General features: G+C 51.9%; 2 protein-coding genes across 5 annotated transcripts in view; both read right to left on the bottom strand.

Moving 5' to 3' along the window:
• The window catches only part of NCAPH (non-SMC condensin I complex subunit H), a 36,274-nt gene extending 34,573 nt beyond the window's left edge, over positions 1-1,701 (bottom strand). For 2 of the 4 annotated variants that reach the window (XM_073023191.1, XM_008007974.3), the window contains exon 1: positions 1,606-1,701. In XM_073023191.1, the coding sequence (XP_072879292.1) occupies positions 1,606-1,624 (19 nt within the window). In that variant the 5' untranslated portion in view covers positions 1,625-1,701. Of the gene's footprint in view, positions 1-1,542 lie in introns of all 4 variants that reach the window. The other 2 variants (XM_008007973.3, XM_008007972.3) reach the window with 2 other exon arrangements.
• Positions 1,702-8,821: 7,120 nt separating this feature from the next.
• ITPRIPL1 (ITPRIP like 1) lies at positions 8,822-12,361 on the bottom strand. Its single transcript, XM_008007970.3, has 3 exons — positions 12,093-12,361; positions 11,806-11,912; positions 8,822-11,025 (listed from the first exon to the last, which is right to left on the bottom strand). Exons 2-3 carry the CDS (start codon positions 11,813-11,815, stop codon positions 9,368-9,370), a joined length of 1,668 nt encoding a protein of 555 aa, XP_008006161.2. The 5' UTR covers positions 11,816-11,912; positions 12,093-12,361; the 3' UTR covers positions 8,822-9,367.
• Positions 12,362-12,655: the final 294 nt, after the last annotated feature.

Below are 12,655 nucleotides of genomic sequence, written 5' to 3'. Positions count from 1 at the left end.
CCATACGCTGAAGAGTATGATTAACATAACTCTCACCTGGGGTCAAAACAAACAAAGTGAAAACAGGAAGGGAGGAGGCAAGAGACATTTTTAGAAACAGAATCCAGAGGACTTGTGAGGACAATATTTGGATGTGAGCACAGTAGGCTACAGGCTAAGGAAGGAAGCTGGACCTTGGGAGAGGATACCTTAACAGAAATAGGAAGCACTGAAGGAGAACCTTATCTAAGAGAGAAACTAAACTTGGAATTCAAGGCACGCTTTAATTCTCCAAATCACCTTCCCGTGGTTTCTCTCCTTGCCTTTGATATGCATCCATTCAACCGATGGTTACTGAGCTCAGACACTTTCTATGTTTACTTCCTCATTTCCCACTCATTTTTCAACCCACTCTGGTCTAGTTCCTATTCCAACTTCCTAAGAACTATCTTTTCGTGATCTTCTACAACTTCCGTGTTGCCAAACCCTATGGTCATTTTCTGGCCTTTCTCTTGGAATTCAGCAGTATTTGAAACAGCTGACAGTTTCTTCCTTGTTGAAACACTCTTGGCTTCTTCCTATACCACTGTCTTTTGAGTTTTTCCAGCTCATCCTTCTCTATCCAGCTTCTAAATGTTGATCCTAGATGTGCATGGCCTTCCTAGTGTTCTCACCTGTTCCCATGGTTTTATGGTCTATATGATAATGGTATCCAAATTTATTTCTCAGTCCATGGGCCACTTCCCTGCGTGGTCCATGTAACTCCCCCGAGAGCCAAATTCTCATCTAAGTGATTATAGACCCCTTCACCTGAGTCTCTCTCCGGTAAGTCACATATACCACGTCCAAAATGTACCTCAATTTCCCAATCTCTTACCCAAGGCCTCCAGACCCTGCCTAGGTGTCAGGCCTCACTCAGCTTGGTCATAACGTTCTGGTCAGGTCCTAGGCCAGGCCAGCTCTTCCCTGCCTCATTTTTGTACTTGCTCCTTCTGCCTCCAACACGTTCCCTGGTACCTGCCTAAAGATCTTCCCTGAACTCCTAGCGGAGCCACCCCCACTCTGCTATACTCAACCACAGCACTCAGCCTCATCTGTAATGATTTATTTTGTTTACTGTCTGTCTCCCCAACTCCAACAATAAGTATAGAGATATGATCAGTTCTGTTCGCCCAGCGGGAGAGTTCAGTACTTTTGAACAGGTGCAAAAATCAACGCATGCATGCTAAGCATACAGCGGTAACCACATCGCTTCCAAGGCCCTGAAAATACCGTCTATTCCAAGAAAACCACCATTTCAGTGGAGAGACACCGAGCATGCCTCAGCAGCCGCGGGAGGAGGCCGCCCCACCGCCCGCCCGGGGACTGAGGGGCGTGGACCGGGCCCGCGCGCGCGCTGCGACGCCGGCCGAAGCCGCTTTCTGATTGGCTGAGCGCACAAGGTCAGCCCGCCCAGCGCCAGCCCTCCCCTCCCCCCGCACCTGCCCCTGCAGTCGGCCGCAGGGCCAAGACCCGGGCTGAGCATATCCCCTCTCCCCGCCCAGGCGAGCCCGCCAGCCCTACCCGCCCGAAGTACTGCTTCGCTCGGGGCCCTTCCCGCCGCGCCTCCCGACGGCCCGGCCTCACCTGGGCCGGGAGGTCCCATCCTGCTTTGGCGTCGCCTGAGCTGGTTTTAAATCGCGCGCGTCGAGACGCCTGAGCGTCGTAACGGCCGCGTGACGTCACCGGCGGGCGGGGCCAGCAGCGCGCCTGCGCGGACCACCTCGGGCCTCCGCGGGCGGCTTCAGGGTGAGGCGTTCCGGGTAGAGGACCCGCTCTGATTGGGCTCTTGGGGTCTGTGGACCCCCTGAAATAGGATGAAAACCCATTCCTTTCGAGCACTAGGTGCAGGACTGGGCTTGGGGGCCCAGCGTCGAGCAGGACTAGCAAAACCTGTCTTTCGTGGAATATACTTTCTCTTTTTTTTTTTGAAACTAAGCCTAGCTCTTGACTCCCAGGCTGGAGTGCAATGGCGCGATCTCGGCTCACTGCAACCTCCGCCTCCCGGGTTCAAGCGATTCTCCTGCCTCAGCCTCCCGAGTAGCTGGAACTACAGGGGCCCGCCACCACGCCCGGCCAATTTTTGTATTTTTAGTAGAGACGGGGTTTCACCATGTTGGCCAGGCTGGTCTCGAACTCTTGACCTCAGGTGATCCGCCCGCCTCGGCCTCCCGAAGTGCTGGGATTACAGGCGTGAGCCACCGCGCTCAGTCCGTGGACTTTACTTTCTAATGGGGAGGCAGATGATCGAGAAAACGAGACCTGTGCTGTGTGGGCAACAAAACGCTGAAAACCTGGGAGGAAAGGGACGGAGGGGAGCTGGAGACTACATGGGAATGAGGAGCGGTCCAGGTGGGGAAGAACTGATGCAAAAATGCTATATATACATTTAATATAGTACAAAATGTATATTTAATATAGTATAAAATATAAGATGAAGGCCATCATTTTATTCAGATTCTTGTGAATAGATACCTGGAAACACCCTTCAAAAAAAATAAAGGTCGAAAAAGCAAAATAAGCATAAAATGCCATCTGTCCTTTCAGTTTCACCTAACCCTAAGGATTGAATTATGGGAGTAAAGGCCAGGATCATTCCCTGGAATATCCCTAGCACATCCTGGAATTTCTTGTAACTCTCATCATATCTGGCATCTTTTATAGTGTTTCTCTTCAAGGGCACTATTGGCATTCAGGGTGAAACAATTCTTGGCATGATAGGATGTTTGCCTTCTTTGTGGGCTCTTAAGCCTCCCTGACACCATTTGCCCACTAAATGCCACCAGTGCTCTCAGTCATTTTGGCAATCAGAAAGTGCCACCCTTTGTTGAAAACCTCTTTTTTTTTTTTGAGACGGTCTTGCTTTGTTGCCCAGGCTGGAGTGCAATGGCACAATCTCAGCTCACTGCAACCTCCACCTCCCAGGTTCAAGCAATTCTCCTGCCTCAGCCTCCTGAATAGCTGGGATTACAGGTACCCGCCACCACGCCCGACTAATTTTTCTATTTTTAGTAGAGATGGGGTTTCACCATGTTGGTCAGGCTGGTCTTGAACTCCAGACCTAAGGTGATCCACCCACCTTGGCCTCTCAAAGTGCTGGGATTATAGGCGTGAGCCACTGCACCCGGCTGAAAACCACTTTTTAAGCCTATCTGTTGTTATAAACTTGTTCTTCTAGTGAACACCTTCAAATCTTCAGTGTAAGGCTGTGTGGGTTAGAGAAAACGGGTTGACACTGTTCATCTCAGCAAATGATACCATCAGCCATCCAAGGACCCAAATCAGCACCCAGGAGTCATCGTGGGGGGCCCCTCCCTGGGAGGACCTCTCCCCATGCAATCTATTATCAAGCAAGCTATTTTCACCTCCTAAAAATCGCCAATCCTGCCTTTCTCCTTCCATCCACATTACCTTCTCACTGGCCTGCTCTGGCCCCCCCCCACCAGGCCCTGAGTAGTGTATGAGGAGTCCAAATCTGAGCTGTCACTCCCACTTGTCCCCCCACCACTTCCTCCCGGAAGTATAACCCTTGAGGGGTTCCACTGCCCTGGGAACCTCTAAGCGTCCTACAAGGCCCTGGAAGGGTCTTCCTGCCCCCCTCCCCACCCTTGCAGCCTCTCCAGCCTCCTCAGGGACCTTGCTCCCCTTGCTCCCTGCCCTCCGGCTGCCCTGGCCTTTTTTCAGATTCCCCTCATCATGCCTGCTCCTACCCCCAGGCCTCTGCACACACACACTCCTCTAGCCAGGATCCTCTTCATCCCCATCTTCACCCCTGTAGCTCCAGTGCGGTTTCTACTCCCCTCAGGTTCCTCAAGGAGGCCTTCCCTGATACACACAACTCTCCACACTGGAGGCTTCAAGAGAACTTGTCACAGCTGCATGCTAAATTTTCCATGCACTAGGGTGACTATTTCTTTTTTTTTTTTTTTTTTTTTTTTTTTGAGATGGAGTCTCGCTCTGTCGCCCAGGCTGGAGTGCAGTGGCCGGATCTCAGCTCACTGCAAGCTCCGCCTCCCAGGTTCACGCCATTCTCCTGCCTCAGCCTCCGGAGTAGCTGGGACTACAGGCGCCCGCCACCTCGCCCGGCTAGTTTTTTTTTTGTATTTTTAGTAGAGACGGCGTTTCACCGTGTTAGCCAGGATGGTCTCGATCTCCTGACCTCGTGATCCGCCCGTCTCGGCCTCCCAAAGTGCTGGGATTACAGGCTTGAGCCACCGGGCCCGGCCTAGGGTGACTATTTCATGTCTGTCTCCTACATAGACTGTCAGCTCCATGAAGATGAAGCCGTGTCTGCTCACTATGGTTTTCCCACGGCCTGGTGCTGGCCCTGAACACAGCAAGTACTTAAATATGTATTCAGTGAGTACAGCTGGAAGACAATTTTAAATCCTGGGTTGGGCACGTTAACCTCTCTGGACCCCATCTTCTTCCCCATCTATAAAATGGGGAAGGCAATAGTATTCCCTTCACTGGACTTGCTCAGTATATGCTAGGGTCCCTGTCATCTCCCTCACTTGTCCTCTCTGCTGAAAGGATCTGAGGGAGGACATTGGGACAAGTGTGATCCTCTGGATTCCATGTGTACACTAAGAGCAGCAAGGGTTGGGAGGTGAAGAACAGCTTGGAAGCCCTGGTGGAGGAGAGCTACCAGGTGACCCACTAGGTGAGCCTTGAGGCTGTCCTGTGGGGATAATGGAGCCACCTGAGCCGCTTCCAGCTTCATGTGCAGGAAGGCAAAGCCAGCTCCATGCCCAGCGTCTCTCTGGGCCAGGGCTGCCTCGTGCGGGCAGGTCTTTCACCTCCTGCTCTGCATGCCATCTTTGTTTTGTTTTTAGGGCTATGAAGGATGCCAAAAGAGTGAATGATTTGGCCGGGCGTGGTGGCTCAAGCCTGTAATCCCAGCACTTTGGGAGGCCGAGGCAGGCAGATCACGAGGTCAGGAGATAGAGACCATCCTGGCTAACACAGCGAAACCCTGTCTCTACTAAAAATACACACACACACACACACACACACACAAAATAGCCGGGCGTGGTGGTGGGCACCTGTAGTCCCAGCTACTTGGGAGGCTGAGGCAGGAGAATGGCATGAACCTGGGAGGCGGAGCTTGCAGTGAGCCAAGATTGTGCAACTGTACTCCAGCCTGGGTGACAGAGCCAGACTCTGTCTGAAAAAAAAAAAAAAAGTGAATGATTTATCACTGATATCAGTGGTATACAAATGTACAAAGCTCAATACCTCTGTTTGTGCAAAAGTAAAGTAGTTAAGTTCCTCCACTACTCCTAGGCTGCCAGGAAAGCAGAGCTAGTGTTGTCTCCCTTTCCTACCCTGTTTTACTCTTCATGGAGATTCTACTTCCCTCAAATAAATGGGAAACTGCCTTAGTTTAGGTGAGGAACAATAGCGTTATCCACTGGCTACCTGAACAAGCAATCTTTTGACTTCAAATGTGCCCTGGCCTTCCAGCCTGCAGCTGGCTTATATAATGATGTAGTCTGTGATAGAAACCATCAAGTCACTGGGACTCAGTGGGCGTATAGTTGAAATGGCTTTGCGTTCATTTTGGCCTCTAAAGCAAATGCTTTTTTTCTTTTTTCTTTTTTTTTGAGACGGAGTTTTGCTTTGTTGCCCAGGCTGGAGTGCTATGGCGCAATCTCAGCTCACTGCAGCCTCTGCCTCCTGGGTTCAAGTGATTCTCCTGCCTCAGTCTCCTGAGTAGCTGGGATTACAGGCGCCCGCCACCACGCCCAGCTAATTTTGTATTTTTAGGAGAGACGGGGTTTCTCCATGTTGGTCAGGCTGGTCTCAAACTTCCGACCTCAGGTGATCCACCCACCTCAGCCTCCCAAAGTGTTGGGATTACAGGTGTGAGCCACTGCGCCCAGCACAAATGCCTTTAATTTTTGCCTGTGATATGAAATTCTTGACCACAAGATTGGGCTAAGAACCAACAATTTCTTTCTTCTAGAATTTCTAAACAGTAACATACCATCTTTTAAAATATAGTGCTTTTTGCTTCTCAAAGCCCTTTAACCCTTACATCTTGTTTTCTTTCCAAGACCACGCTGAAAGGTTGCAACGGCAGATAGTTTCTTCCAGGCTCTGCCACTTACTAGCTACGTGACCTTGGGGAAGTTGCATACCCTTTCTGTGCCTCAGTTTCCTCGCATGTAAAATGGAGGGGATGAAGGGCCCACTTTATGGGGTTACAGTGTAAAGATTAAATGAGTTACCAGATGTAAAGCCATCAGAACAGTGTCCCAAACACTGGCAAAGCTCAGTGAACAGTAAGCATTCCCACTACTATAACTGCTGTTGTATCCTGGGGGCTAGCCAGGTTTTGTTTTAGAATAAAGCTTAGCTTCCTAGCTGGGGAGGTTTCCTCTTTAATTGTAAGAGTATTCCCAGAGCACTACAGGTCTGTTCTTTCCATTACTACTTGTTTGTGTGTGTGTGTGTGTTTATTACTCTTTCTTGCACCCTCTGCTCCACCCAAGTTTTGCTGACTGCTCCCTTTGTAGTCATCTGCCCACTATCGTAACTTTGTTTTCTTTTTCTTTTTTTTTTTTTGAGACAGTCTCGCTCTGTCACCCAGGCTGGAGTGTGGTGGCACGATCTCAGCTCACTGCAACCTCCGCCTCCCGGGTTCAAGCGATTCTCCTGCCTCAACCTCCTGAGTAGCTGGGATTACAGGCGTGTGCCACTACACCTGGCAAATGTCTTTTAAATTTTTAGTAGAGATGGGGTTCTGCCATGTTGGCCAGGTGATTTGGAACTCTTGACCTCAAGTGATCTGCCCACCTCGGCCTCCCAAAGTGCTGGGATTACAGGTGTGAGCCACCACACCCGGCCTTTATTTTCTTTTTTATCTATTAGACTAGAAACCACCATGCACTCCTAGAAATCATACCACCTTCTTCCTACCTGAGAAGACTTTTGTTAGAGTGTATGCTTGTTTGCAACCACTAAGATCTTCTAATTTGGCTGATATTTTGGTTTGGGTTCCATGAAAATCAGTCACCTAGATGTTTCTTATTCTTTTCTGGCCACTGGCCATGCCACTGGGCAACCACAAGGCAGACTCATTCCAAGTACATTGAGCAACACCAGGAGACACTGAACGGAGCTGTCAGGGTAACATGAACTTCTTGGGAACAGGCATGTGAGAATGCTGACCTGCTGAGCGTGTTACTGCAGAGATTCCCACGTATACAGAAAATAGCCTCCTTTATTGACTCTAACTTAAAACATCAGCACACAATTTTCTAAACAAAAAGTATATGGATGTTTCTAGAACACCAAAATCCCACCAGCAGGGAACCGCCAGGATTGCATCTTGCCTCGAAAGCAGTACCAGACGGACGCAGGCAACGTGGGAACACAGTAGCTATTGTGCTCTAGGAGCCCCAAATACTGACTGGCACCAGCTTCTGGGACAATTTTTTTTTTTTTTTTTTGAGACACAGTCTCACTTTTTTTGCCCTGGGTCACTGGAGCACAGTGACACTATCAGAGCTCACTACAGCCCTGACCTCCTGGGCTCAAGCAGTCTTTCAGCCTCAGCCTCCAGAGTAGCAGGGACCACAGGTGTATGCCACCATGCCCAGCTCATTTTTTGTAGAGATGGGATCGCGACGGGTTGCCCAGGCTGGTCTTGAACCCCTGGGCTCAAGTGATCTGCCCACCTCAGCCTCCCAAAGTGCTGGGATTACAGGTGTGAGCCACCGCACCCGACTTTGGGACATTTTAAATTTATTTTTGCTGGAGGGGAGGGAGTGTATTCTATGACTGAAGCTCATAACAGCCAGCATCTGATCCTTGCTGAGGTCCAGTTCAGTGGGGACAGGTTACCCTCCACAGCAGATCTTCTTGGCAGTGCAGACAGAACAGCATTGGTGTTTCCAAAACAACCACACCCATAACTATAGCTGCATTTCTTAACACTCCTCCTCAGCATCCCATGGTTTTGAAAAAAGGGAAAAACACACCAATCATATCTCTGGAATCATAACTTTAGAGTTGGACTGCTTCCCAATCTTTTCCCATACAAACCTGGCAGTGAGCCTGGATTGTGATGACCCCTCTTTCAAAACCACAAACACAGTTCAAGTAATCCCTTTGTCATTTTTGGAAAAAAAAAAAAATACAAAGAAGGCATGACCAGACAGGAAAAACACAGCTAAACATGGCAGCTAAACCTTCTTTACACTTAACAAGTGGCTCCCCACAAAAAACAAAGCAATTGTTCATCTCAGAGCCCCCAGAAAGATTGTCCTTGTGAAGGCCTTTATAATGTTGCCTCCAGGCACTAAAAAGGTCATCAGATGTTAGCCATTTCATTGATTAAACACGTTATCTCAATTATGAGACAGGTTACTACTGACTTAATATATGTGAATCAATGCGAATAAATTAGGTAGTTTTTTCAGATGGATAAAAACAACTCTCTTGTCATATGAAAATAGAGCTAAGTTAAGAAAATGGAATGTAAACATCTTGGTTATATTTTCTTTTTTTTTTTTTTTGAGACGGAGTCTCATTCTGTAGCCCAAGCTGAAGTACAGTGGTGCGACCTCAGCTCACTACAGCCTCCACCACTGGAGCTTAAGTGATTCTCGTGCCTCAGCCTCCCAAGTAGCTGGGGCTACAGGCACGCGCCACCATGCCCAGCTAATTTTTTGTATTTCAGCAGAGATGGGGTTTCACCATGTTGCCCGGGGTGGTCTTGAACTCCTGAGCTCAGGTGATCCACCCACCTCGGCCTCCCAAAGTGTTAAAGGATTAACAGGTGTGAGCCACCACGCCCGGCCTTGGTTATATTTTCAACATAGTGAAGGTTTGAAAAATTAGATCCTAAAATATGAGAAGTTGCCCATCACAGTATTTGGGATAAAATGGAGTGCCACCAGCTCGGATGAGAATTAAGCTAACAGCTCAACAAGGAAACCAATTCACAGAGAACACACTGGGAGTCAATCACGAAAAGGAATAAGCTGGAATGAAGCTATTCTCTGGTTCTCTAGCTTCCAGTGTTGATACAAAAACACAACTTCACAGTACACCTCTGGATTTCACCTCCTTAGCAGCAAGATCCTCCTATAACATCTGTTTCCCTCGGCCTTCTTTGGGTCATGATGAAAGTTAAGCAGAAGAAAACCTCAGATGACAGATGACCCACCCTTGATTAGGCCCCACAGGGTCATTAGGCCCATCCTCATCACCACCTCACAGCCCCCACTGGCAAGGTGACGGTCACATATACCACCGATACCTCTGAAAAATAAACACTTTCGTAGCCCAAGGAATTAGAAATACCTTCATCTGTTTTTTTTTTAAAATGGTCTTTACATCAAGGTGCTGCAGCCAGTGGGGCACGAGGCAGAGTTTTCACCTGGGTCAGAAGGTTTTGGAACTCTTCCACTGCCTGTGAATGTGCCTTAGGGTTGAGCACCAGGTGCTGGAAGAGATTGACAGGCTCAGCACTCCTAAATGTCTTAGGGATCGGGATGGTCAGGGGCAGAGAAGTGTTACCAATGAGGAAATGATGGAGGGACCTTTGCTGGAGGCCACGGCCCAAGAACCAGAGAATGTCCTGGAGCCGCTGAGAGAGCATGTTGTGGGCCCAGTCCGTGAGGGGCAGCCGTAGCAGGAGGTGCATGAGAGCTGTTTTAAAGTGGTAAGATGTGAGGATGGGGCGGGATGCTCCGCGGGGTAAGCTCTGATGCTGGCGGAGACTTAAAATGATCTGGAGGCACTTGAGGTGACAGGTGTTCTCGGGGGCAAAGCGCCCCACCAGCTTCAGGAACAAGTGCTCACAGGCCACAAAGGACTCAGGCCAGTCCACACTGGTGAGCTGCTCCTGGTCAGGAGCCTGGCTCACCAGGTAGACCAAGGTGTCTTCGCGTTGCACCCCCAGGACCAAGTGGATTGAGAGAAAGCGGCCTGAGCGATAGTCTAGCCTGAGCTTGCAGGAGGTGGGAGACGGTGGGAGACTGAGTTTAAAGTCATACTTGTGGGCCACAAGGGCCCAGGCATTGCCCATCATGTTCCGGAACCACTGCACAGTCTTGCAGACGTCTAGGTGGAAGCCAGTGCAGAGAGCTGCCTTGATGGAGCTACTACGCTTCTCCAAGACTGCCGAGGGGTCCCTGTGGTGGTGCACCAGGCACAGCACGTCCCCGAGGAGCTTCTCATGCTTGCACACACATTCTGACTCCACCAGCACACAGCCACAGCGGCGGCCCAGGGCGGGGTCCTTCATCTCCAGGACAAACATGGTGCCCTGTGGGGGGACGATGGGCACCAGGATATCAAATTTCTGGGTCTCATGGAGGGTTCCCCATTTCTCAAAGGCAGCCCCGATGCCCAGGCAGTCTTCCAATTGTGGGTGAGCCTCTTGGCGGCTGAGCACCCGACAGGCCTCAATGAGATCATCCACAAAACTCTCCACAAACTCACAGGTGCAAGGCAGGTCACGGATGGCATTTTGGACATAGTGTTTGTAAAAGGAGTCCAGGGCCTCCTGGGAGGGGAAGTCAGTAAGCCAGTTGTAAGAGGTGACAGGGACAACATGGACTTCCTCCTCCTCCTCCTCACTGCTGGAATCAAAGGCTGGCTCTTGCTGCATGTTCTGTCGCAGGAGCTCAAAGATGAGAAAAAGGCAAAAGAGGCCAGTGTTCCACAGGTTTCCCAGCACCCAGCCCAGAGGCCCCTCCTGACCATCGGCCTGGAGCGGCCACCCCGTGTCTTTCTTCCCCAGCACTAACTGGTCGCTGGACGTGTCTCCTCTCCAGAAGTTCTCTGCCTTCTGCTTCTGCTCAGCCGCTTGCTTTCTCTCTTCAAACTCCATCTCTAGCAGGCGCATCTCCTCGCTCATTCGCTTCTCCAGCTGCCGACTCCTGGCTAACGTGTCCAGGTCCATGCGGTCACTGACCATCAGGGGGTGGTGAACAACATACATCACTGCCAAGAACAGCAGGCTTATCACAGCCATGGAGGCCTCTGCATCTGGAGAAGTGGGAGAGTAGGAGTCAGTGGTCATCTTCCAGACTCATCGGCTCTCTAGCTCACACTCCCCAGAGCCCTGGTACCCCAAATTCCGAAAATCAACTACTCAGGAGAAACAGAAAGCCCACAGAGCTTGGCTTGGACACAGCAAGGGTGGTCGGCCTGGGAGGAGGTTCGAGAGAAAAGAGGGCGGCAGCATGTGCCCCTCAGTCTCTCTCCTGCTTTCCTTCCACGTGGTGTGGGTGGTATTTAGGCTTCCAGAAAGTGGACATGGGACTGTTTTCATTCCTGTGTAGGATGGGGAGGGGGACCCTTGCGGTAGGGTGGCCTCACCCGACTCATCAGTCAACCATGGGCACCAGACATGCCCTGCTGACCCCAGAGGCTCCTTTCATAGCCAGAAATCCTGAGCCTGCCTGGGTGACACCTTTCCTCTGCCCGGCAGCCAGCTGTAGCATTCCACTTCCTCTGTGACTTCACAGTCTTCATTCTGCTCACCCAAAATGCAGTGAGCCTCATCACTCAGCCTCTCCCTCTCTGCCAGGGAGTGCCAGGGAGGCACAGTGCCGCCAGCTGCTTGCTACGGTACCCTCTGAGCTCCTAAGGGGCCAGTGGATACCCAGCGTGTGGGCAGGCTAGCTTCACCTCTTAGTCCAGAATGCAGAACCGGGTGCCCAAGGCCTACCTGACAGCCGCAGGGGTCAGTTCCGCTGCCTCCCCACCCACCCGTGAAGCCCGAGCTTCTGCCATTCACCCTCATTCACAAGCTACCGCGCTTACCCAGATTCATGAAGGACTGCACCGTGTGGACGCGGAAACCAGCTGGGACTCTCCTCCCTTTGGAACCTGGCCTTGCTTAGTTAGTCTCCCCGCCCTGTCCAGGAGCCCTGTGAAAATGCACAAGGTACCTGGGGGCTTTGGTTCAACTCGGAACCCGCCCCTCCCCCCATTCATAACTTCCCCAGATTCCACGCCCAGAGACTTGTACTCTCACCCGCCTACCCGTAGGAGGCCGAGGGCCCATCCCACCTCGGGCTGTCTCCCGGGACCCAGGGCGGGTTCCTCACCTTGGGTGTTAGGAGGAACACGGTCTTAAAGAGACAGCGCGGCCTGACCGCCACTGCCTTTTTCCCGGCAGGGTGGGGGCGTCCGGTTCATCGCGGGGGCCGCGCGCGGGAGTGGCCCTGCTCCCCTTTCCTGGGTTACAGACCATGTTTGGCTGAGCGTCTGAACGTCCGGCTGGGCGCGGTGGGCCCCTAGGACCCCCAGCACGCGGCTCCGAGGGCGCCCGCGCGCCGCAGCCGCTCCCGCCGTCCGGGCTCCTCCCCGCCCACCCAGTACAAGCTCCGCCCCGCCCAAACCCCCGTGGCTCAGCTCGCAGGGGCCGCGGCCGCCGCACAGCCGGTCTCCATCCGCACCCAGGCCCCCGTGGGTTTGCTGGGAGAGCGGAGGGGCCGTGGCCACGCACCGTGGGTTTGCTGGGAGGGCGGAGGGGCCGTGGCCACGCACCGTGGGTTTGCTGGGAGGGCGGAGGGGCCGTGGCCCCGCACCGTGGGTTTGCTGGGAGGGCGGAGGGGCCGTGGCCCCGCACCGTGGGTTTGCTGGGAGGGCGGAGGGGCCGTGGCCCCGC

Source organism: Chlorocebus sabaeus, chromosome 14, assembly GCF_047675955.1.
Source record: "Chlorocebus sabaeus isolate Y175 chromosome 14, mChlSab1.0.hap1, whole genome shotgun sequence".
In the NCBI taxonomy this organism is placed as follows: Eukaryota; Metazoa; Chordata; class Mammalia; order Primates; family Cercopithecidae; genus Chlorocebus; species Chlorocebus sabaeus.
Note: the sequence above shows the minus strand (reverse complement) of the source record. Positions and strands in the feature narration are given on the sequence as shown.